The sequence below is a fragment of the Sander lucioperca genome, chromosome 13 (assembly GCF_008315115.2).
Source record: "Sander lucioperca isolate FBNREF2018 chromosome 13, SLUC_FBN_1.2, whole genome shotgun sequence".
NCBI classification, from domain to species: domain Eukaryota; kingdom Metazoa; phylum Chordata; class Actinopteri; order Perciformes; family Percidae; genus Sander; species Sander lucioperca.
Genome location: NC_050185.1, coordinates 3,460,379 through 3,487,297, shown reverse-complemented (window position 1 = coordinate 3,487,297; position 26,919 = coordinate 3,460,379). Strand labels below are relative to the sequence as shown.

The 26,919-nt window shown below is 39.4% G+C and overlaps 2 protein-coding genes and 1 long non-coding RNA gene across 6 annotated transcripts in view; 1 reads left to right on the top strand and 2 right to left on the bottom strand.

Moving 5' to 3' along the window:
* The window catches only part of slc8a2a (solute carrier family 8 member 2a), a 36,233-nt gene extending 30,458 nt beyond the window's left edge, over positions 1-5,775 (bottom strand). For all 4 annotated transcript variants that reach the window (XM_031310967.2, XM_031310969.2, XM_036009017.1 and 1 more), the window contains exon 1: positions 5,581-5,775. The gene's annotated coding sequence lies outside the window, so the exon portion shown is untranslated. The remainder of the gene's footprint in view (positions 1-5,580) is intronic.
* Positions 5,776-8,721: 2,946 nt separating this feature from the next.
* nccrp1 (P1, F-box associated domain containing) lies at positions 8,722-18,914 on the bottom strand. The gene is made up of 6 exons (XM_036009018.1): positions 18,641-18,914; positions 16,631-16,711; positions 16,092-16,188; positions 15,458-15,553; positions 13,691-13,829; positions 8,722-9,092 (listed from the first exon to the last, which is right to left on the bottom strand). Exons 1-6 carry the CDS (start codon positions 18,780-18,782, stop codon positions 8,946-8,948), a joined length of 702 nt encoding a protein of 233 aa, XP_035864911.1. The 5' UTR covers positions 18,783-18,914; the 3' UTR covers positions 8,722-8,945.
* A 6,775-nt stretch (positions 18,915-25,689) lies between these two features.
* Positions 25,690-25,900, top strand: LOC116058113. Its single transcript, XR_004106957.1, has 2 exons — positions 25,690-25,790; positions 25,846-25,900. It is a non-coding gene; the product is annotated as an uncharacterized LOC116058113 (long non-coding RNA).
* The last annotated feature ends 1,019 nt before the right edge of the window (positions 25,901-26,919 follow it).

Below are 26,919 nucleotides of genomic sequence, written 5' to 3'. Positions count from 1 at the left end.
TGCGAGTAACCAACTCGGGTACTCTAGCTATATAATTCAATGTGAGTACACTAATGTTGAAATGACATAAAATGCTCGTCCCTTGTAGCCATGATAAATTAGCCTGAAGGTAATGCTTAGCTACCTGTTCAGGAGGAAATTAGCCAACTTGGCGTCCTTTTGGACTCTAAGCTACCAATATTTACCCAGGGTTTGTAACGTCTCTGGTCACGCAACTGTTAGAAACACTGTTGTTGTTTTTGCACAGTACCTTTTGAAAAGATGCCTGGAAGTCTGGAATGTGTCTGGGGACACTAGTTGTTGCACTATGACCATTCATTGCACTTTATGTTATTCTATGCTCTATTGCACATGTTTTGTATGTATTGTTATGACATTTTGATATTTTTCAAATATTTTAATAAAGAAGTCCATGTTTCAAGTTATAGTACATGGAATCTTACAAAATCTTTTTTTTATCGTGGTATCGAAATCGGCATCGAGAATCGTGTTTTTTTTTTTACTGGTATTGGCACCGACTACTGAATTTTTGGTATCGTGACACCCCTACTGTATAGCCAAGGGGGATTTCAGGTTAAGCATGAATTACATACTGTGAGATTTCAGAGGAGGCCCCTTGAGATATGGGGGGTAGTCAGAGAGTTCAACATCCCTCTTCTCTAATCACTTTGACTCTGAGATAAATAATCCATTTGGTATCTCTAAGCCATTCTCAGCTCTCATTTCTCCCCCTCGAGTCATTCGGCCTCTGCTATAAACGTTACACTTCCTTTTCTCCAGATTTCTCCTGCACGTGTGCCTCAGGCCGGCGCGCTGTAAAAGAAAGAGGCAGGTGGACAGAGAGAGGCCGCATGGGGCCGGAGGTAAGGTGGACAGAAAGGGGTTCGGTAGACAAACAGCTGACAGCCAGCAGACAGCAGCTCCGGAGGTTTCCATTACCTGAGACACCCTGCCCAGCCACTGGCAGCCCTCTCACCTTAGAAGGAACAGCACTTTCAACTTCAGTATGAACCCAGACAGGGCAATATTCCGGTTACTGTCAGAAACATCAATAAAGGGCCGTCCACACACCAAGAACAATAACTATAACCAGAACTATAACGATGTAGGGGTGCAACGAATCACCAAACTCACGGTTCGGATCACGGTTTGGAGCCACGGATCGGATCAATTTTCGGATCAGCACAAAAACAGCGACACCGCTGCCTTCTCCAGGCTACAGCGGACGCACAGAGCGCCAGAGAGCCGGGGATGAGAGCGGACGTGTCAGATCTGTGCAGAGCCCCGGACCAAAAACACCGACAGCAATATAATAATAACATCCAAAACACAAGATTCACTCTCAGTGGTTACTGTGATATGAGAAATACTTAAGTAAAAAAAAAAATTAAAATACACAGAGCTAAAGGATCGTAGCCCCACCAAGGGGACAACTCACGACACGCCACTGACCACCTGTGTGAAACAAATCTCTCCGCCGCGTGTCTCTCCGCTGTGTCATGTTCTAAACTCCGATGGAATCTGATTGGCTGTCGGTGTTCCTATCGTTCATCAAATCGCTCTGAAAGTGATCCCAACGACATCGTTCGCCACTGTTATTGTCGTCATAGTTGTGATGTGGACTTCGCCATCCACTTGAGTTAGAACCATTTTTAAAACTATATATTTATAGTTATCGTTATAGTTATGGTTCTTGGTGTGGACGGCCCTTAACACACTGAAAACCCATACTGCTGGCTGTGACCAGTTATATGACAATGTGATGGTGTCGACTACACAAACACTGCTGCTTGCACATTGACTATCACTACTGGACCTCCGTGAGCAATCACTAATCTATGTAACTCATAAGGAGAACACCTCTACTTATTACCCAGTCTAAAGGTAACATATTGCTTATAATGTACATGGTTGAGCAATCGAAATTAAAACAGAAAATGAAAACAAGGAAAAGTCAATGAATCACAAACTTATATTTCCGTTTGAAACCATTTGTGGTGCCTTTTAGTCCTCACCACAGCCGCTTCAATTCAGGGCAACAATATAGTTTAGACCAACAAAATGTTAACAAAATGTGCAGAGGCAGCCAGCAGGCCTGAACACACAATAGGAGTCAATGAAAACAAAACAGACCCCCACAACAGGCACTAACTCTCCTCTCCTCTCCCATTCGCTCACACACACACACACACACACACTCACAGAGGCTGGTAAATACTATCCATTACAGCATGTACACTGCTGTAACCTCAAGCTACTACATTATTTCTCTGATCCTAATGTATGTGGCAGGAGCTTTTGGCCTCATTATAGTATCATTGCATCAATAACTAAATGAGGTACAGTAATCTAATTCACTCAGGGTCAAAGAGACCCATCCACAGGTTTTCACTTCCCAAAATCAAGTGGACAACAAGTCAAATATACAGTTTGACTGATTGATCGTAGAGGAGATGTGAGGTGTTGCATAGCCCTTTGTCCTGTGGCACCTGCGATGGCACGCATCCTGTATCTTTTCCTGTATACAATGCATTGGTTTACTTGAGCCGTCACATACGGGGGGGGGGAGGATAAGTGTCAGTGAGCTTTAGTGGTTTGTATTGAGAGTCTAAACCCCAACACATATTGTCTTCCAGGTTTGACGAAAGACAAGAAGGTCCTAAGACAAAATCTGCATACTGACAGACGACTTGTAAACCAGGCTGCAACTTAACTTATTTTATAAGCAACGCTTATTTTATTATGGATAAATCTGCAGATTATTTTCTTGATTAATCGTTCTGTCTATAAAATTAGAGTTGTGAAAAATTCCTATCCCAATTTCGTCCCTGGCCGCAAGGACACGTTTACAACAACGTCCACAGTCTAACATCTGAAGACATCCAATTTACAATGATTTGAGAACAAAGAGGAGAAAAGAGAAAACACTCACATTCATGAAGCTGGTAACAGGCAAATGTTTTTTGTTTTTTGCCTGAAAAGTGAAAACGAATCAATTATAAAAAAAAGAAATAGTTGCTGATTATTCAATCAGTCCACTAATCATTTCAGCTCTATGTGTAACTCTACTCATAGCCAACAAAATAAGTTTCGTATTAATATAACAAAAACTATCTTTTAAATGTGCTGTCATTACGTGGCCGGGTTGGAACAGTGGGTAGAGCAGGCGCACATATACTGAGAGGTTTATGCCTCGACGCAGAGGTCCAGGGTTCGAATCTGACCTGTGACGATTTCCTGCATGTCTTCCCCCTCTCTCTCCTAGCTGTCCTATCAAAATAAAGGCGGAAAAACCCAAAAAATTATCTTTAAATTTTCTGTAATATCACACAGTCTATTGCTTTTGCCATTATTATGTTGAATTATAGGGATGGAACGATGCATCGTGAATCGGTTACAAATCGATAGAAATGTGTAAAGATTACAACCGGTTGAAAAATGAATCGCAACGCAATTTTTAAACGGCCTAGGGCGTAAACACGCTGTACGTTTTCACTTGTTTGACTTCAGACGTCACTACGTCTTCTTAGTTTATTTATTTAAAGAGATTTGTTTCTATTTATTTCCTTATTATGATGTGTGGGTTTGTTTTTTAAGATAAGATACAATTTCAGTTGCACTTCTGATGAGAGGACACAGCTGTTGTTTTGCATCATTTTCAGTCATTTGTCTGCAGCTCATTCTGTTGAGAACATCATATCGAATCGTGAGTTGAGTGCATCGTTACATCCCTAATGAATTATCTGAAATGTATGTTAATAAGCTGTTGTGTGGTGCTGAAATCACCCAACGTTAGTTTATTTGTATCCATTCGTAAACACTGCATATATGCATATTAAGTATAACATAGCAAGAGAGCAGCCACAAAAGGCACGCATGAGTGAAAGAGAATGCAAGATCGAAAAAGAGCCTTTTCGGATGCTTATCTGAAAAGTGATATAAGCGATATCATCTGGGTAATCAAATATAATGGATTGGCACTGGGGGGTGTAGCTGCAGTCAACGCCTGCTGTCTCACACATCAGCAACTCTCAACACGCCTGTGGGCAGCCAGCACTTGTGGACACAAGAGATGGCCGAGTGGGACACTGTATGTGGCAGACAAACTGCTAAATGAATTATGCTTTTATAAATGTCGGCTCTGAAGTTCAGCCCTTATCAGAAAATGTCAGGGAGAAAGCAAAGTGATCTTTCCGAGTCAAAATCAATGGGCCCTTCTAAGTGTCCAGCAGGAACACACAAACATCAATACACACTTGACTTCAAAGTGGCAATCCAATTTTAATTTAATTTATTAAATGTATTTCTTCAACCAGAAGAAACTGGCCAAAAAATGCTGCTGTTAAACAAAACGAGCAAGCAGGGCGTTGTTCAGTAAGTTGGGGTTACTTCCTCAACAAAAGGTTTCATTACATGTCGATATAAATAACCATTGACCAATACAGCCTGCAGTGGTGATCCTCATGAGATATTTAATAGTTGTGGAGGTACATTATGGTTTTGTATTATTGCACTAATGTCCCGTTTTTTTTTCTTTTTTTCCTTTGTTTGTGAATCCAGTTGTTTCTTGTGCCAACATTTTTGACAATTTGAAAGTATTTGACAAGTTAAAGTATATTGGAAAAACCTTTAATAATCATTTTAAAAAAAGTTTGTTAAAAAAAATTGTTGTGGAAGTAACGTCACACATGCAAACAAATGGGGAAGATTTGGGCCCAAATTGTTTTACCATGTAGCTAATATTTCAGCCAGCCAGTGAACGAAGTTACGTTAGGCTCCTACTAGCTGTACTTTTTTTTGTATTTCTAATGTAGATTCCTACTAGTAGGCTACGGTTTAACTGGTCCCCAGCAATAACAAAAAATGGTTTCTACTAGGGCTGCACGATTAATCGCAATTGTATCGAAATCGCAATTTGAACTAGTGCAATATCCAAATCGCAAGGGGGGGCAATATTTGTTAATGGCAAAATATGTTTGGTACAGATCCTCGCAAAAATAATCACACTATAATCATTTAAATTTCTTTCAATGTTAATAATTTTCAATGAAAATTAGAATGTTAAAAAAACGACCATTCCCTCCAATATCGTGAATCATATCGCGATCGCAATATCAGTCAAAATAATCGCAATTAGATATTTTCCTAATATCATGCAGCCCTAGTTTCTAATCACTGATATTTCCATTCTTAAAGATTAGCTTAGCCACTCTTATTTTGTATTTTTGTCACTTGTTTTACTGACCTCATAAGTTAGCTACCTCTTATATTACGGTATGCATTTCTGTGCTGAATAAGAAATGTACGATAGGATTTATTGAGACACTAACTAGCTATCTTATGAGTTTGAGAGGGCTAGCCAAATTTAACTCTGTCTTGGTGGGGAAAACTTTAAATAACCCGCTGCTCTAGTCTAGTCATTTAAGTCAGTATTTCGTAGGATATACTGTAGCTAAAGGGGTCGTGTACCTATTTAATATCACTATCGTTATGTTATCAATCAAAACTACAGATGGGTCAGGGCGTAACCTTTAGCAGTGTCCCCGCACCTGTTCCTCTACCCTTCCCTTCGGCTCTTACCTTCGGGTTTATGGCACAGCTCCACCAAAGGCTGGCATTGCTTCTGAAAGTCTGGAAACACACGCCCGGTAAAACTATCCCCGTCTTCACACACAGCTCAACTCACAGACTGAACTTTCCCGTTAACTCACATTGCCGTTTAACTAACGGTGGTGATGCTGCGAGCACACGCGGAGGATAACATGCTGCATTCATGGTCTCCTCCGAAGTTCCTGGTTCGGACATTGTGAAGTTCTAAAAGCGACTTATTGAGGCTGATTTAAGTATTTGTGCTCGGAAAATATAACAGAAATGTGTATTCGGTGGCCATTGAGTACTCAGTGAAATTAAGCGTCAAACTGCCAGTGTTTGTTTCAGTAGAAAGATGCTGCATGAATGGCGTATGTTGTATTTTATTACATAATCTTCTCTTCCGAGTTGTTTTCGGGAGTACCTGAACGCGGCACACGCAAGGGAAAGTGCGCAGCTGCAAAGCTGATAGATTGCCTCGTCCGCTCGCTGTCAAATCTGCGTTTAGCTGCTCAGTTATTTCTCCCTTATTACTGGACCAATGCTGCATATTTGCAAGCATTGCTATACTTGCTTTTTTGGGCCGTATTTCGACTGACGATAGGTTACAGACAGTGAGAGCACTCAAACAAAGTGAGCGCTCTCACTGTAAAGTCACTGTAATCAAATACACCCGAGGAAGGCCAAATTGTCGGCCGAAATTTGCACACTTCAACTGTTGTGCGGACTTCACTCACTTTCTTTGAACATATTCTTTTTGTCCTGCACCAGCAACTGGATGTGCATAACATTGTCTTTTTCGTTACAATGAGCACTGACATTTTTTTTTTCCTGAATGTGGGAAATTACATTTATAAGTAGCATATTCATCCACTGGGTTTATTACAACTCAGTTCAGTGTGTAGGCTACGTTTTTTTTAAAGACAGCCACACGTTGTAAATGTGCCATTTTCTCATAAGACGCCCTTTATATACTAGGTTTCCTGTTTGCTGGGATGGCTTTATTAATGGTTAAGACTGAATCCTTGAATGCTAGATGTAGAGTATGTTAGTAAGAACATACTTTATTTGGAGTTTCCCAAGTTATGAATGTTGGTAGTCCATTAATATTCTAAAAAATAATGCAGCCAAAGGGAGTTTTCACAATCTGGAAAACCCAATCAATGGCTTATAACCGATCTATAAAGCATTAAGTAAATTATTTAATCAAGCATTAATAAAGCCATTAGTTACAACTCCCAGCCCCTTTATAAAGGGTGTCTCATAAGAAAGTGGTGTCATATAACACATTAGCCATCTAGCCTACTGACCCAGAGAATATAGGCTATTAGAAAAGAAATAATACATGGAAGAACCTTACATAGACTACACAATTCTAATCCAGTTTCGCAGTCAAATAAGATTAGTTTATGAAATGGATTTTCACTAAAACTACCTCTTATATTATTGTTTTTCTATTTATTTATTTTCTTCTTTTGTTTGCTTGATTTGGCCCATTCACCTTCCTCTGTACATATTCTGATTTGATGCAACTACGTTATATATATGTTATATTCCAGGATTGAATTTAAAATCCTTCTCCTGATCTACAGAGCTCTAAATGGTCTAGCACCATCATATCTAGCTCTACTAACTCTTAGTACCTTAATGTCCCACTAGAGCACTACGCTTGCAAAATTCAGAGTTACTTGTGGTTCCTAGAGTCTCTAAAAGTAGGATGAGAGCCAGAGCCTTCAGCTATCAGGCTCCTCTCCTGTGGAACCAGCTCCCAGTCTGGGTTCGGGGGGCAGACACTGTCACCACATTTAAGAATAAACTGAAAACCCTCCTCTTTGATAAAGCTTATAGTTAGGGAGTGAGGAGATCCAGAAATGCTTGTTACTAACCTAGCTCTGGGGAGTTTACTCCCCGGAGTCCTTATGTTTCTTTTTCCCAGCATATTTCGTTGGATTAGGATAGCATCATGGCACCAAGATCTTGGTTGCAGCTGTCGCTGTGGTCCTGCTTCAGTTTACCCTGCTACGCTCCACGGTGCCCTGCTGCGTCCTGCTGAACCTGCTACATCCAGCCATGCTCTGCTGTGCCCTGCTATGACATGAACTACTACGACTACCATTTTCTAGTCACTGTTCCATTATCTTTATTGTGACTATTATTGCCACTGTTCATCACATCCCCAACCGGCACTGTCAGACACCGCCTACCAAGAGCCTGGGTCTTTAATTACTTAATTGTTTTTTACTAGAATTGTTGGGACTTTATAAATTATAGAGTGTGGTCTAGACCTACTCTATCTGTAAAGTGTCTCGAGATAACTCTTGTTATGATTTGATACTATAAATAAAATTGAATTGAATATGTTGTACACTACCGGTCAAAAGTTTGGGCTCACTTAGAACTTTCCATTCCTCTCCATTATAGACAGAATACCAGCTGAGATCAGTTGCATTGTTTCTTTAACCAGGACAGCAGTTTTCAGATTACATTATGTTCTTACATAATTGCAAAAGGGTTCTCGACTGTTGTAGAAAGAAGTGGCTGATCTTTAATGCAATAATCTACATTGCCCATTATCAGCAGCCATTCATCCAATGTTTCAAAGGCACATTCTGTTTACTAATCTGATGTCATTTTAAAAGGCTACCTGAGAAAACATTGGAGAACCCTTTAGCAATTATGTAAGTACATAATGTAATCTGAAAACTGCTGCCCTGGTTAAAAAAACAATGCAACTGATCTCAGCTGGTATTCTGTCTGTAATGGACATTTCTAAGTGAACCCAAACCTTTGACCGGTAGTGTATATATTATTTATACACAGTCTAAATGAAAAATAAACTACCTCCTAATAATATTATTATTTTACTATTTCTCGGTCATTCAGGACAGGATCATTCCCTACAGTACCATAAAATGCCAATCTGTTAAGAACCCACCATTTACATTAGACAAAATATACAGAAATCTCTAAATAAGAGTGCATAGTATTTGAAGTTTACTATAGGTCTGTTTCATGCAGATTGTTGTTTTGAGACACAGGTTTCACTGCTAGTAAGAAAATTACATGTGAAATAAGTAAATTGTGTTTTATTAGTGCAAAAAACAGTGTATAGTTTCTTAAAGAACAACTAAATTCCTTCCCCCCCTTTATTTTGAAAAAACCTTAAAAGTAAATGTCAAATTAAAACACATCTCTCAACATCTACCCCAACAATCAGCATACAAAGGAAATCAAATGACTGATGATTGCACACTTTGTAATGGTTTTATTTGTATTAAAATCAAACCTATATCAACTATTCTAAAAGCAAATGTGTTGATCTGGTTAGTTACATTGCAGTATCAGTAGGATTCAGCCTAGGAGCTGGTTCTGGTTGGTCTGACCATCACTGAGCTGCCGGTGAACAGCGTGGGGAAGAACTCGTTCAGGAAACTGTTCTTCAGTCGGTGCAGGAAGTGGACATATCTCACCCCAGGTCCATAGCCAGAGAACACATGTGACACCTGCAGGCCAGCAGAGAGACATACAATGAAAACCTCCAGTACATGCAGATTACTATGGAGGATATATTTATTCATAATCCAAATTGAAAGTCCAAAGAAAAAACGAAGCGAGATCAAATTAAAAATATTATTTTATTACGCTACTAGGAAAAATCATGCCATAATTGAATTTAAAAAAGAAAAAGGAAACTGAAAAAGCAAAGTTGAAATGTAAAATGATTTATCTTTTGAATTTTCAATTTAACATTTGGCTTTTCAATTTCGATTTAACATTTGGCTTTTCAAATTCGATTTAACATTTGGCTTTTCAATTTAACATTTGACTTTTCCCATTTCGATTTAACATTTGGCTTTTCCACTGACAGATGTCAAAAGTGGAGGCGTGGCCCAAAGGCTGGTGGGAGGGTCTGAAATGTACATGTTCATGTAGTTACTGTAATTGGGCCCGTGTTAGTGAGGACTAGATTAGGACTGTATTTAAAACAGATTCTGGTTTCCAACTTAGCCCCAGGTGTGTCTGTTTAAAACACGGACAGAGACAACTTCCCTCTTTTGATGTTTTATTTAATTAAGCAACAGTACAAACATGGGCGTGGGTAGCTCTGCTACGGCTGTGTGTTTGTGTGTGGTTAGATCTCGAGGACACACACACAATGTCAACCGGGTAGTCATCCTCCGAACTGCGACCGTCTCCTTTTTCTTTCTCTTACTTTTTTCTCCGGGTGGCACGCGTGGTGTGAGGCACGTGTCCGCGCTATTCTCCGACATACACTCACGCCTTTTGTCCAGCCCGTGTACTTTTTCGTTCATTTGAGTTCCGATTTTGAAACAATGTCCAAATTTGAGAAATGTGTCATTTTAAACCTTGTTAATATTGATGACAATGTGTTCAAGCGGAAAACGAGCCATATTTCAGGAAATAAACTTGTCCATGATTCTATTAAGAGACTTCCAGTTGACAGCGAGGTCTGTGAGCATCACTGGCCGGCCGGCAGGGAGGTGATCCCGGCCGCCGCCAGCTGGCTGTCACGTCAGACTGAAGCTTCTGACAACATCGGAGAAAATGTGCAATTGGCCATCAATTTTTGTAAAACTGCCCATATTCAAACTCTACATAGTTAATTTCTCGCATAAAAAAGTCTCAGAAGTGAATTTAGTGGTGAAATAGCAGACGGAAATTGTAAAAAAGCAATTGATTACATAATCTAGATCGGGAGTTTGCCGTAGTAGTGCTGCTACTACAACAACTGGAAACTTTTTACAATTTTCTTCTGCTGTTTCACCACTAAATTCACTTCTGAGATTTTTTTTTTATGCGAAAAATTAACTGTGTAGTGTTTGAATATGGGCAGTTTTACAAAAATTGATGGCCAATGATGTTGACTCAAGAAGCTCCAGTCTGACGTGACAGCCAGCCGGCCAGGATCGCTTGCTCGCCGGCCGGTCAGTGATGCTCACACACCCCGCTGTCAGCTGGAAGTCTCTCAATAAAATCACGGATGGTTTATTTCCTGAAATATGGCTCGTTTTCCATTTGAACACATTGTCATCAATATTAATAAGGTTTAAAATCGGAAATCAAATGAACGAAAAAGTATGCAGGCCCAATTACAGTAACTACATGAAAACGTAACTGTTGTTGCATGAAATGTCGTTTGTGTTTAGCCTACAGCATCAGTTTCTATTATCTAATGTGAAACAAGAGGCCAAGCCAGCCTGGTAACGAAGCTGCAGCCAGATGCTCCTCAACAGTGCTTCCCAGCAGTCAGCTCCCCCTGCTGTCCATAAGGTGCCTCTGCACCCCTTTCGTTTTAGACCCTCCCACTAGCCTTTGGGCCACGCCTCCACTTTTGACATCTGTCAGTGGAAAAGCCAAATGTTAAATCGAAAAGCCAAATGTTAAATCAAAATGGGAAAAGCCAAATGTTAAATCAAAATGTCAAATGTTAAATCAAAATGGGAAAAGCCAAATGTTAAATTGAAAAGCCAAATGTTAAATCGAATTTGAAAAGCCAAATGTTAAATCGAAATTGAAAAGCCAAATGTTAAATCGAATTTGAAAAGTGTGACTGTATTTCCCTGTAGAGGATTCCAACACCAGGACCTAACAGTCTGCAGCTGCTGTTGTCGGAAAACAACACAGACGGTGCGTTCACTTGAAACTCGCCAGCCTTGTGGTGCATTTTAAGTTATTGTAAAATACCCTTTTCCCATCCGGTGCTTGTTTTTGTCGTTTACCAGGAATTTACTGGTGAAATAAGTCATTGTTATAAGTTATTGTTATTACATTATTAATAAATCATTTAATTTTGACCATATGGCCTTAGCAATAAACAAGCCATTATTAAATGTCGCCAACTGTCGTTCTGTGCTCCTTTTTTATATTATATACATTTTATATATATATATATATATTATATATTATATTATATATAATATATATATTTTATTTATATATATTATATATATTTTTATATATATTATATATATTTTATATATATATATATTTATATATATATATATTTTATATATATATATATATATATTTATATTATATATTATATATTATATTATATTATATATAATATATATATATATTATTTATATATATTATATATATTTTTATATATATTATATATATTTTATATATATATATATTTCAGTTCAGGCACCGGTTCAGGCACCGGCACCATTTTAAAAGTGTCGTTTTAGCACCGGTATCGGAAAAAACCCAAACGATACCCAACCCCGAGTATGAGGGTGTGCCATGCTAGCAGCTAGGTGAGCATTATAACGTGTGTTACAAAGTGACCATGTTTGTCTCTGAAGTAAAGGCTGGACTACAATAGAGCTGTTTGGAGCAGTTTGTGAACAGTGTTTTCTGTTGGAGATGGTAAGTCCCTTTGGGGTGGACTTTTGGCTTTTTCACTTTGTAAACCTATAACGTGCACAAAAAAGATATATAACACAATAAAGGAAAAAAAGCCAAAAAGCATAATATGAGCACTTTAAGTTCTAGAAATGGGCAGGGCTTTACACGTCATATTCAGTGAACAGCTAACATCACATACTCCAGTCCAGCTGTCCACCAGCAGAACTAATGTTTTGTATCTACTTGAATGTGTCATTGTGCAGGAGGGAGCGATAAATGAAGCTAATTTCATGATTGTTTCGCAGTGATTACCTTCTAAAGCACAAATAAATAACTGTCAAACACTTCTCAGATGATTTTGTGCAAATTGATTTCTCCTCCTCTGCATATTTAATACAGCAGCTGGACAAGGAAGTAGTAGAACAGCCCTCTGGCAATCCCTGCGGCCCAAAAATAATTTTCCCCATAGGTCACCATTGTAAAAGAGACATTGCCAAGACACCTTGAACTGCAAAGAAGGTCAGTTATGACTCTTTTTTATTGTGGATTTCTAATCCATGGACTTTTAATATTTGTAAAAAAACGTCCCTCTAGACGAGAAAAAGCGATTTAAAAACGTGTGACATCACTAGGGCTGGGTCTCGCCACTGATTTCCAAATTGATTCCATTCCGATTCACAAGGTCCCAATTAGCTTACATTTCCGATTCAATGTCGATTTGGGATATTTCAGTTGCAAAACCAATTTTGATTGGATATGAAAGAGATTCTGCAATTGTACAAGGTTCCCTCTAACCTGCTGCATTCTTAAAAGTATCAATGTTTACATTAAGAACTGACCCCAAATAAGTTACATTAATGTCCTTTTTATTTAACATGAACACACAATAAAGTGCAGCTCTACAGACTCTATAGTCAGTGAGTTTTGAGTGACATTTCATTCAGATATCTTGAGGTGAGAGGTCGAGGGACCCCTTTGAAAATGGCCATGCCAGTTTTTCCCCTTGCCAAAATGGAGCCTAACTTTGGAGCGTTATTTAAATCCCTTCCCGACAAGCTAGCATTGCATAGTTTAGGATTCCTTAGGGCTTTTAGTTTCATATGTTAGAGAGATCCATTCTGGACTTTATGAATCAATATTGGATCATTCAAATGAACGTCGATTTAAAGGGACACTCTAGTACCTCACCTGGTTGAGCGAGCACCCCATGTACCAAGGCTCAGTCCTTACCGCAGCAGCATGAGGTTCGATACTAACCCTCGCCCCTCCCTCCCCATTGCTGTCTACAGCTTTCCTATTAATTAAAAGGCAAAAAGCCTAAAAAATTATCTTTAAAAAAAAAAAGAAGAAAAAAATCAATTTAACTCGGAAAATCAATTTTTTAAACCCAGCCCTAAACGTCACCACAATGTGAAGTCTATGGGCTGAGCGGGAACTCGAGGGCGGGGCCAGCAGGAGAAACACTACTGCGCATATTCATCGGGCCACACATAATTTGTAATTTTAATAATTGCCTGTGCACACGCTGAGGAAGGGTGATGCCCGAAACGTATATTGTGTGGCAAAAAACTATCAAATTGGAGTGCTGTCTTAGTAGATTATTCACTTTTAGGACCCTGAAGCCAGCCTTCAAAGAATTCTAAGTATCTACGTGAGTTGAGCGCGTCCAGTCCTATTTTTTATCGAGTTAATATAATCCATCCATGGAGGGGACGGAGTCACTCACCTCCTTCCAGGTGTGGGAGTAGGCACTGCGGTCCTCGGTGGGACTGACCGTGTGCTCTGAGAGCACTGTGCTTTTGTCTGCACCCAGTAACTTCACATTCAGCTGGTAGATGGAATCATGCAGCTGGCTCTCCTCATACCTGACAGAATGACACATTATGAAACATTTATGGTGAACCCAGAAACCATAATAAAATGCAGTTTGGACATTGAATGCTACCAAACAGAAGAAATGAATAAGTGTAAAACAACTTCTTTTTACAGGTCTGCAACTTCCAATTTATTTCCTACTAACTTCCAAGATGTTTTCTTTGGTATTTATATGATGGAAAATAGAGGCAGCGTTCAATTGGTACACTTCACATTGTTTAATTCCAGAGATTATTTTAGTTAGCTGAACATGCAGAATTGTACGATTTTGTGTACAATCAAGCACACAATTCAAATCAACATATATGTATAATTAAGTTTCCAATAATACGTTAATAAGGCAAGGTTAACAAGGTAATTCACTCATCATTATTGGGTTGAAATTAGAGCCTTTCTTTGAAGGAAATTCCTATTTTCCTTAGAATTAGTACAGTACCAACAGGATTCGAATTGAGATTTCATCTTTGTGGGGGTCTCTTTAAAAAAAAAAAAAAAAAAAAAAAGATTTTGAGCATTAAACATTTCATTTCCTGCATTTAGGTGAATTTTTATGCACCTATTCCTACAACCTTTTTCTGAATCAATGTATGCTGGAAATATCTTTATGTTAAGGGAAACATAGATTACAATCCAAATATAAAAACATAATGGAATATATTACAAAAGGTCAGGCATTCTGTATTGCTATTTATTCTCCTGTAGATTGACTGTCCTAATTATATCTGAGTCAGCACACATGTAGCCTCTAGAGGCATAATTTACTCCTCCCTCCTCTTTTGCGTCTTTTTGGGGAAGTAACCTCCTTAAATGTGCATATGACAATTATTCACCTCAATGATACATGAATTCATTTAAATGAATTCATAAAGCCCTGGACTGTAATATTTCAGATGTTTGAGCAAGATTTCTGCTCATGTTCAAAACTTTGTGCACATTCAAAATATAACTCATCTGTGCTCTCTGAGATTTGGAGGAGTCGTGAATAAAAAGAAGTTATAATAGGCTAATACAATAATAAAGTCACTATACTTCTGAAAATAATCTACCTGCATCATAGTCTGCTGTGCATTACGTGATTGTTCTGCTGATACGGTAGATCTCAGACCTTCTGACAGACTCAAGCCCCGTTTGGGTCTCTGGTCTCTGAATGAGAGAAAGTTTAGGGAAGTGGCTGTACACTGCTCTACATCGGGGGTAGGAAACCGAAACTACTGCCGAAATACACGGAGCACAAACGGGACATATCTGCCGCAGCATGGCCACAGCAGAGCATGGCCGAAAAAGAGGGACATCCGGTGGAATTTTCAGCAGCACCAGAGCAATCCCGGAAGTGGAACGTCGTGGATATAGACTAATTAGTTAAATGGTTTCTTTATGGGCGTTTTTTCCTTATCTGAAGCAAGGGTCGAAAAGGACAGAGGGTGTCGTATGCTGTACAGATTTTAAAGCCCCCTGAGGCAACGTTGTGATTTATAACATTGGGCTATATGAATAATTGACAGTCTGTGAAACACCTATTGTTTACAGTGTCATCTCCATGTGTACCAACCAAGCTGATAAGACCACACAGTGATATGTAATCACACATGGGTGAGGTAGGCGGGCTCATTAACCTCACCAGTCTTGGATGACTATTTCAGGCTGAAAATCATCCAGCAGCTCCTCCCACAGTCCCTCTGCCTTCAGGTCCACAACCTGCTCCATGGAGAACCAGCTGAGGACCAGAGAGCACACACCAGTCACATTCACCACATCTGCTCATTATTTGCGATACACAGGTTTTTCTCATATATGAGCCAGTTTTATCTATTGTAGGTAGAGCTGTAACAATTCCAAATTTTACTGTACGATTAATTGTCTCAGAAATAATTGCAATTAACAATATAATTGTGTCTTTCAGTCAAATTTAAAATTATTTATTTATGTATTATTTTTTTCAAACAAATAAAGTGTTGAATGAATCGCAGGAAACATCTTTTGGTTATATATCACCGTAATGTGCACCCAGATTATGTAATATCACAAGTATACATGCCTTCATGAGCATAAAACATTGTATTCTTTGATTAAATTAACATAAAATTGACAATTACCATCAACAGTTGGACACCTTAGGACTAATGATAGCAATTAATTGTGATTAAACAAAGTAACGGCGATTATGTAAAAAAATGATGTACTAATTGTTACAGGCCTAATCGTAGGTGAAGTATATATGCTCACTAATATCCAGCTGCATGGTAAACACACACCTGTATTGAGGCAGTGCACAGATCACAGCACCTTCTGGGATGCCACTTCTATCATAGGGGAGGACTTCCGTGCTCGTGGTCCAGCCACTGAAGTCACCTAGGAATAAAAAAAATAAAAATAAAAATAAAAAAAAAACGTTTACCTGGTCCAAAACTTAACAAAACTTCATTAATTTCCTTTGTTGTCATTTGCAGCCAAACATGCTGATTAGTGATGCACGATATGAGGAAAACATGCACAATGCGATAACGTTGTTGAATATGGTGATAACGATATTACTAATAAATATACAGATATTAAAGTGTGCTCAGTTCTGCATTTCTGCTGCTTTCAGTATTCTGCTAAAATACAAAAAGAATGACAGGTACATTATAAAGTGTAGTTCTACTGATATTTTCAACACAAAAAAATCTCTGAGTGTCTTTCGCGATATGTGGTAGCCTTTCGCGATGTGTTTATTGCGCCAGTTGATATGGCGATGACGATAACAAATTGATATATTGTGCAGCCTCTGATGCTGATCACCCCTGTCACTCACCCTCAGGTTGAAAGCGTGGAGGACCACGTGTTGGCACTTCAGGCAGGTCAGGCTCAGGTGGGGGGGTGTCCTTACTCAATCCTGTGTGGGAAATAAGACAAAGGAGCAACTGTGAATGGCACCACGCCTACTGAAGCCACTGTAATCCCACTGTAGGCATCACAAAGCCAAAGAATTTATCTTTCTGACAGGGTAACTGGGTGTGACCTCGGTGTGAAAACACACATTTTAAGGATTAGTCAGCAGCTCAGAAAGCACACGTCTGCGTAAACTTCCAGTGTTTGACGTCATCGCAGAATCAGACTTTTCAATTTGCATTCTTTTTTTTTATCCAAGCGAACACAGTGATCACTTGAGTTTAGAAAAATTCCAGTTTTTGATGAGATGGACAGATGGTTCCACTTATTCATTTTAATTATATTTTGGTTTAATGTAATGTAAATGTAGGTATAGGTACTGTACAGCCAAACAAATCTATTAATGCTTCCAGGCAACAACCAACTACTGCTCTTCATACTATTCATCCTGCACATACACTTACTCTTACTACTCTTATAATGTTAACACACTGCACATAGCTGTACATACTGTACATATCTGTATATATGGTTCATACAGAATATCCATATTTATTCTGTTTTTCTTATTATATATTCTGCTAATACACTGCACATATCTTTACATGTTGTTCATATTACAATACACAATTACAATATATTTCTTGTACTGCCTATGCACCAGCTGTCTATACTTTGTATATCACATTGCACTTTTCTGCTTTTTTGTACTTCTGGTTGGACGCAAACTGCATTTCGTTGTCTTTGTACTTGTACTCTGCACAATGACAATAAAGTTGAATCTAATCTAATCTAATCTAATCTAATACTAGCTCTCTTGTCACTCTAACAATGATTTTCCTCATAACAAAGTGGATTGGACCAATATCTTCTTTAATAATAAATACATCTAGGCTAAACAAAATAAAGCGTTACCAATCCCTTGAGGTTCTTATAATTGATGCACATGCCTCTTAAAGCCTTATATCATCACATCCTGAGTCACTTTATTCCTATTTCACTTCTCAGGTAGACATTTATATATCCCTGAAATATCTTCCACGGAGCCTAAAAACCATTGCTCCTTTTTGGATGCTTCTGACACCACACACACACACTTCTTCCATTTGCCTCCAGTGTACTGGGTCTCAGTGGAGATCTCAAAACCAAAATCAACTATGTCTTGTGATTTGGATCAATTGGTCCTCTAAACTGAATTAACTCACCTTTTGAATTGAGGAATAGAGATAACCAAACTTTATGGCACATTATGCAACTTCATTGTATAAATAAGAGTTAATTGATGTTTTCCTGTAATTTTATGACACAATTTGGGTTGCCACTGTGCCTATCTCTGTGGATATATTGTACTACTATTGGTAATACCACAGACAGACCGTTGGCTGATGTTCCCCTTTAGTGGGTATCTAAGCAGTGAGCACTATGGTTTATTTCAGCAGATAAGGCATTAAGGAAATCATTGAGTCTACAATGATAAGTGCACACACACCACTGTTTAGACCCTACAGAAGAAATACTGAAAATCAAAACCAAACCAAGAAGAGAGTGAGTCATTACTACATTACTACATTATTAGTCAGAATGATAAAGATTTAGAAAAACAATGACATGAGGAAGTCTGCGCCCTATTGGCTTAAATGTTTCTGAAGATGAACTACAACTGCACTAATGATAAGTTATACATATTAAAGTCTTGGTACAAATTAAACACTGAAACCAATTCAGGATGAGCTTAGGAATTATAACGGAACTTTGAAGCTTTCTGAAATGACTTTGAAACAAACATATTCAAGTTACTGTAATAGGCTACCATGTACCATATATAGGCTACATAACCAGGTATGACAACTCTGATCCCTTCTGTGGAACACAAACTCTGTGGCTCAGTAGTGAACAGGAGAACGGCACGTGAGTCATGTTTGTGTTGTGGTACCGTGAGGCGCAGGGTTCCTCAGCAAGTTCCTCCCGAACGGCTTGGCGTCACACACGGACTTCCAGTCCAGGTTGTCGGGCATCGGTGCGCCCTGCAGGCCCCACTCAGCCTCACATCTCTTCTTCCATTCAGCGGCAGACATGGCGGGGTCGAATGCTGTGGAATAGTCTGATACATCCAGGAAGTCTGTGCGAGGATCTTTATTAACAGCCTGTAGTTTTCGCCACACCCCAGTGTTGCAATGGAAGCAACGCAATGCACGCTGCTCCCTGGCCTCTTAAAGTCACAGTAGCCTACCTTAATAGTGTAATGTAACCTTGATATGCTGTCTATGAATGTAACATATCAACGTAACTTATCAACAGTGGTGGTTTTAGACCATTTCAAATGGAGGGGCCAGGCTGGGGCCACATGCAATTTTAGGTTTTACTAAATAGATTAAGCACAAGTGTTACATACCACCAACCCTCCATTGGTTTGGTTTTACAAAAGACTAACGAAACACATATACCAATAAACACAAGAATACTCATTCAGTGTTAACCTACATTTTATTTATCACTGCACATGAACAATGTCCCCTATTTGGTGATAAAGATAGGGTTCAAAATGTATGAAAATATTTGCAACAGTAAGGGAGGCCAGAGGGGGGGTCGAGGCTTAATATTACGGGGGCACTGGCCACCCTTGGACCCCCCCACCGAGAACAGCCACTGCTTATCAATAATAATAAAAGGTCCTGGAGATAGGACGGGTGTCTAATGAAAGTGATTATTTAGCCACAAAATGGACAAAATCATAGTAAAAGCTTATTAGACGAGCCAAAAACATAACTGAATACATCAATATATTATAATGTTACAAAAAAAAATGTGATTGGTGATAGGCCTACTTAAGTATAAAGCTTTATATTTGTTTTTACACAAACAAAATTTGACCATTTTAATTATTTATCTAAGATTTTTATGGGCTTTTCCACCTTTAATAATAGGACAGCTCAGACATGAAAGGGGAGAGAGAGGGGGGGAAGACACGCAGGAAAACTGTCACAGGTCAGACTCAAACCCTGGACCTTCTGCATCGAGGAATAACTCAATATGTGCACCTGCTCTACCAACTGTGCTAACCAGCCACTCAATGTATCATTTTATTTTTTATCTAAGGCAAAAAAAACAAAAAAACTTTATATTCGGGTCTGATAATCTTTCACAGTTTGGATAGTTTAGAATCTAAACTAACTAAATTCCCACACAGCATGCAGTCTGGGCTCTCAGCCAGCCCCCAACGATTGAGGTTCACTAGTATTGGTAGGACATATATGTGGAGCACAGGAGGAATTTGATCCTCTTCTCCTCCATGCCCCACATATCCCTCCACCCCAATGGTCTTCCTTGGACACCACCCCATGTCCACCTCCCCTGGTTTTTCATGCTTGCCTTTCCTCCTCCTCCACCATATGGAGCTCTTCCTGGACTAGGCTGCGGGCAACCTTTGGCATTAGCGTCCCTCCACCTAGCTCTGGTTATGACTCCTAGGCCCAGCCTGCCTTGGTTGACCGTCCCCATGATGTCTTTGTGGCGTAACCTTTTTTAAAAAAAATCCAGGTAAGAATTGAGAATCCATTTGAGAACAATTTCACATTTGCAACGATGACCTGTCACATTCACACAGTTCCACATTCATACCTGGAAGCTGCCCAGTACAACCACAGTCTGATCTGCTGGCCACTGAGCAGCTCCACTGGAGCGGTTGGAGGTTAAGGGCCTTGCTCAAGGGCACCTCAGTGGTACTTCAGTGGTAGTAATGAGGAAGAGACTTTCACTTTCCCCACCCAGATTTTATCCTGCCGGTCTGCCGCTAAATGTGCAACTGTACATTTATGTCTATGTTATGTTCAGCAGTGCAAATGTACTGCTTGTGTGCTATGTGCTGAGGTGTTTTTTCCTGTTCCCACACTGTTCTTATCTTTATGAGGATAGTCTGAGAGTTGCTTTTTTTCCCCTCTCCTCTCCTTCATGTCATGCTGTATCTGTCCCTGCTATGTTATATTATGTATGATTATTATTATTATTCAGTCAACTAATAAGCAAAATACCAGTGCAACAGTGCAAATATACTGTTTGCGTGCTTTAAATGTGCTCCTGCGAGAGTTGTGTTGAATGTTTTGGATGTAAAAGCGCTTTGAGCTGCACTCTGTGTATGAAAGGCGCTATACAAATAAAGCTATGTTATGTTATGTTATGTTAAACTCTTCCACAACAGATGTTAATGGCAGCAGTAGTTTGCTTTCTGTACTTATTATATTTCTGCATTAAAAATTAACTAAATTAAAAATACAAAACTTTTATCAGCAAAATGTACTTATCAAAAGTACTAATTATGCAGAAGGGCCATTTTCAATATTGTTATATCATTATATATAATTTAACCTGTAACTGATGCAATAACATTTAAGCAATATTTCAGTGCCATATCTGGCCAAGGTTCATCTAATTTATAAACTTTTTAACACATTTCATTTACTTTGGGGTAGAACTCTATGACAGTGTATCATATTTCATAATCTAAAGATATATTTTTTATGTAAAACAATCTGTAGTAATAATGATCAAATATATGGTTGTAGAGAATAAAGTTTATATCATCCTCTGATGTGGAGTGGAAGTATTAAGTGGCATGAAATGGTACAAGTAGCCTATCCCTCAAAATTGTACTTAAGTATATAATACAATACTTAAGTAAATGTACTTAGCTACTTTTCATCAATAGAAATCAATATTAGGATCCTACTATTTTTTATAGGCCATTAATACCATACGGCTAGTGTATGCACAATCACAAGTCAAAGTTTTAAACAGAAATGCATCTAATCAAACTGCATGTGAAATAAGTGCTAATTATTAAATTGCTGCATTATAATAATATGGATAACATGACATGTGGAAGGTAATAGTAATTACTGCTGTATGTCTGTTCATCTCTTACCTCCTACAGTTTGACTTGCATTTAAATAAAATAAAAAAGCTGTGGTAGATAAAAATTGTGCATGAGTCAAACACAAAAAAGGTCAAATGTATCAGATTGAGAAATACAAGTTGGCTAAATTCAATTGAAATGTATCTCACTTATTGTAAGAACTAGTTGAGTCAGCATTATGACTTATAATGATTATTAGTGCAGGTGAACAGTGTCATGCAGTTTAAAAAGGGCTCGCCCAACAACACCCATCAACTCCCAGTCACAAAGCTTCAAGATTATCTTGAACACAACTGGATCTGGTTTTTGTAACAACACAAACAACTTCTAGTCCGTCTAAGCACCTGAAAAAGAACCACACTTGGTTATTTTTCAAGGCAAGACCAGCTTTACATACATACATCACCTTGCAGTAATCTATACAGCACAACATTCAAGAGTCTGATGCTGACAGAGCATCTGCCCGGATGGGTAAAAACAATCCATCGCATCAAACTGTGGTTTGGGCCATGCAAAGAGTTCAAAAAAGGTTATTGAGAAGTGGTCTGTATAGAACAGAGGAACACTAGCCAAGCCAACATAGACTTCATAATGTTACCAACATTTTCTCCTCAGACCCAGGCTCTTGGTGGGCAGCCATCTGCTGCTGCCAGGTGGGACACAGAGACGGATACAGATATACAGATAAAGAGAATTAAGATTCATAATAATTATACCAGTTGGTATGATGAACGGTGGCAATTATAGTAACAACAAAGAAAATGGAACTATGACTAGAAATAATAGTTGTAGCAGTTCAGGGCGTAGTTGCGGGGCGTAGTAGGGCATAGCAGTGTGTTTACATATGGGGGTTCCCATGTACCGTCTTCCCCTGCCACCCTGCCAAGATCTCTCGCTACCCCTTGCCACCTCATGTAAAATTTTCTAGATCCGCCACTGGCGCTCGGGCCTTAATGAATAAGGCCTATTATTATTTTAATTTCCAGTTAGTTTCTTGATCTCGCGTTTCTGAAATGTTTTGCGGATGTGCTGTTAAGTGGACAATTTCACATAGCCTACTTTTTGAGGACTTTTTGAAATTTTGACTATATCCAAGTGTTCTTATTACAGTATAGATTTAATACTTCATTGCTATGGAAATAAGCCTGTTGTTCAAATGAACCTGATTATGCCCGCTTGGGCGCTTGAGTAAATAAATAAATTAAATATGTGGCAGCCTTTGTGTGCAGTAAACTTTCTTTTCTTTAAACTTTTCTTTTAACAAGCCTGTACTGATGCGATGACCAGTTATAGTTTTAGTGCTAGTAGATCTATTAAGAGGTGCGGATTAATTCAGGTAGGACTGTGTGTAGACATATTTTATTATGTGTATTATGAGGTGGTCCGTGAACATTTTTGATTACAAATAGTGGTCCACACACACAAAAAGTTTGAAAACCCCTGGTTTAGATGAAAGTGACCACAAAACAGAGACTGTATTAAAGCAGGAGAAGAATGATCTGTGAGATGGAACGTGATTGGGCAAACAAAGTATTTTGATTGATTTCTTGTCATAATCTGAAGCCAGAAAATGAAATGCATATATTAATTGGCACATTACTCTTTTTTGAAAATATCTTTTATGTAATTTTTTACAGTCTCATTTAAATTTAAGTGAAAGTAATCAATGTGTAAATTGTATTTACTTGCATCAATGAATGAAGTCAAATCAACCGCTGTAAAAATGGTCTAAGTATTTCAGTTGTAGACTCCACAGAACACACCTTTGAACAATCAGTCACGTATATACTTCAGAGATATCAGTCAGTAGTGGCAGCCTGTCTGCCAGCCCCAAGCACTTTGGCCCTATATGATCTCTCCATGGTTACTAGATTGTTGTAGAGACTACAGCCCTGACCTTTGCACTGTGATGCATGTACTGTACGTTTACTAGGCAGGGATGGATTGAAGTGCACTGATATGGATCGAAATGTAAGCTTTATGTATTGAAATGTAAATATTTGACATGTACAAACCCAACCTGCTTGGCTATATATATTTACTAGGCTACTGTATGTTTGTACTTCAGCTGGTTACCTGGTAACCATATACAGATATTACAGGCAGAGTTGGTATGTATTTTAAATGTACACTTTTTTATATATTGTTAAAATTGGTCTTTACACCCTGACAGCAATAAATAACTTATGGGCTCTGAAAAAGGAGCAAAAAAGATCTGTCATCAGTAGCTGCTGTAATTAGAGATGGTCCGATACCAATTTTTGCTTCCCGATACCTGGACTTACGTACCGGCCGAAACCGGGTACCAATCCGATACCAGTGTGTTAAAAAATACATATATTTTATTATGTTTTAACAGCTGCATACTACTCTCGATGTATGGATGTGATATGATTTCTATCTTGGTTGTACGGTCTGGCTCAGGTTAAACTCTTTGTGAAACATGAACAAACAAACAATGAACGCCATCTTTTATTATCTAGTTTGACTGTGAGTCATTCCGGAAAAAGAACATAAATAAATGTCTTTAAAGTAGATTTTCTTCGGGGATAAATTAGGTGGTATCGGATCGGTGCATAAACTCCAGTACTTTCTGATACCGATACCAGCATTTAAGGCGGTATCCGAGGCTTTTCTGATACTGGTATTGTAACATCTCTATCTGTAATCGCCAGTAAAAACGCCCACCAATCAGTGCCTCGCAGTCCGCTTGGAATGAACCAATAAAATGCCACCTTGCCCCGCTGTTGTGAAATGTTTGTTAAAGCACTTGAATAAGGAATTAATATTGTTTAGTGTAAAACAGTCTAAAGGAAATGGTAAATTGTAGTGGGATTAAAACTCACTATTTACATTATTTGTTTAACAGTAATTTAGTTTTACTTCAGACCGTCACAGGAAGTGCTTTTATTTTGAAGTGGCCTACACGGAAGTTGTCTGTTGTGTACTCTTGCTAGTTTTTTTTAGAGATGCACTTGAGATGCTAGATAAAAGGTGTGTCCGCCAGGCCTAAGTTGTTCTTTCTTGTTTGTAAAACTGCAGCATAGTGAACAATAAATGTTCACAGTAAACGACAAGCGTTTCCAGTCGTCATTCGAAGCCATTCCACTACACCCGCTGAGCGTACTCTCAAACGTTCAGTATACTCGCCATTCGCGACCTGTCGCGCGACAGTGTGACGTCATGGGAGCGCCGTAACTATTTATACTCACGCATGGTGGTCGCAAACAGTGATGGTGGTCTGACCACTTTTTTCAGTAACGAGTAATCTAACGCGTTACTATTTCCAAACCAGTAATCAGATTAAAGTTACTTATCCAAGTCACTGTGCGTTACTATTTTTGTCATTTTCCTTAGTAAAAATATATATTGTTTTTACTTTCTTCTTGCATCTCGGGGAGTGAAGTCACGTATGCGACGACAAGTCACGTTTTCAGCATGTGGACAGGTCATGTGTACCACGCAGCGACACAAACGTAAACAACAATGGAGGGAGGAGAGAGATGCGCATTTTCTAGCTGGAAATACAGTCACTATTTTGAGCTTGTGTCAGCTAAAGATGGCAATATTAAGGTTCGTTGTACACTCTGTGCTGGTGGCGACAAAGTGCTATCTAGCTACAAAAACACTACGTCAAATTTGGAGTCGCAGCACTGCAGTCAAACTTACAGAGCAAGTCCCACCAGGTGGTGCGAAGCAGAGAGCAGGAGGTCCCCCACCACCCAAACAACAAAAGCTGGACTTTGGTGCAAAACCAGTAAGTGGGGGAGAGTTGAAGAAGTTGGTTGGGCAGTATGTTGTAGAGGAAATGCTGCCCTTAACACGATTGACTCGCCTTCGTTTCGTGCGATAATAAACAAGCTTCCTACTACTCACAGTAAACCGGCTGTCATTTTTATGTTGAGGCTGTGGGGGTGTTGTCAGCAGCTGCTGAATGTAACTAATAAAGTAACTTGTAATCTAACTTAGTTACTTTTAAAATCAAGTAATCTGTAAAGTAACTAAATTACTTTTAAAATCAAGTAATCTGTAAAGTAACTAAGTTACTTTTTCAAAGTAACTGTGGCAACACTGGTCGCAACACTAGTTGCAGTCTTCTCCTGAACAGAGGTGTCACAACTGAGGAAAGGCTGCCGACTTTGCTATTTCTACGGACTAGAAGAAGAAGAAAAAGGTAAACAATGGCAGAACTGGCAGCAGCATTGACGTCAATGTCAACAGTGGCTAAGATGATATTGGAGTCAATGGATGAGGAAAAACAGCTGCTTTTGAGCCTGCTTGCAAAGAAACAAAGAAAAAGAAGGTGGAATGTTCATCCTTTGAATAACGCCAGACATAAATATGGTGAGTTCAATATCCTCGTGAAACAAATGAGGATGATAGACGAAGAGAAGCACTTTGAATATTTCAGAATGTCTGCACAACGACTGGATGATCTACTTCGTCGGATCAAGCCTTCCAAGAACTCATCCCAATAAGTTTACAAGAGAGACTTGCAGTCACTCTGAGAGTCCTGGCATCCAGTTGCCCTCGAACTCGTCTATGCTTCCTGTTTCCACTTTGTCGTGAAATAGAGTGGTGCATGATCTCTGGTCAGCACTTTGAATCCTGGCGCACCAGCGAGATCTACGTCATTTTGACATCACATTGATGCGTGACAGGTCAGGAACTGCGACTGTAAACAGGCCTTAACCCCCGCCCGTGTATGAGCCTGAGCTCAGTGCGTGTCGTCACCGGCAGAGTTACTGCAGGTCTACTGGAGAATGGAGGAGAAAACTCAGCAAAAGTTGCCACTGCCGCCATGGTTGCAGTCTTTCTTTTGGACAGGTAAGTTTTCAGGAAATGTCTCATGCAAGTCTGTGTGTGGGCAGAGCCCCGAGGGCAGGGAGAAGAGTTAGACGGAGCCCCAAGAGCAGGGGAAGGGGTTAGACGGAGCCCTGAGGGCAGCGGGAGGGGTTAGACGGAGCCCCAAGGGCAAGGGGAGGGGTTAGATGAAGCCCCGAGGGCAGGGGGACGGGTAAGACGGAGCCCAGAGCACAGGGGGAGGGGCTAAGGCTCTGACATACCAACCCGACGGCTGACCGTTGGCAGAAAAGGCATTCGGACTGATCAGTCAGCTCCTCGAGGTCCAAAAAGTGCCTAAGAACACACTGAAGCGACGCTGACTTGAGCGTGTAATACGTCTCCATAACAGCAGGCGGCGCTAAGCTGTATTGTCGCCCAAAAACTGAAAACCGGCAGCTGATTGGACGAACGCGTCACGTGGGTCTGGCTGCTCCCGGATTTTACAACCGGCATAATGG

Excerpts from the sequence above, each read along its gene's own strand:
- nccrp1 (XM_036009018.1), bottom strand. The coding sequence starts at position 18,782 with ATGTCTGCCGCTGAATGGAAGAAGAGATGTGAGGCTGAGTGGGGCCTG. Across the intron at positions 13,830-15,457 it reads GAAATAGTCATCCAAGACTG|GTATGAGGAGAGCCAGCTGC; the intron begins GTGAGGTTAATG and ends TCATTCTGTCAG. Across the intron at positions 9,093-13,690 it reads ACTCCCACACCTGGAAGGAG|GTGTCACATGTGTTCTCTGG; the intron begins GTGAGTGACTCC and ends GCTGGCCTGCAG.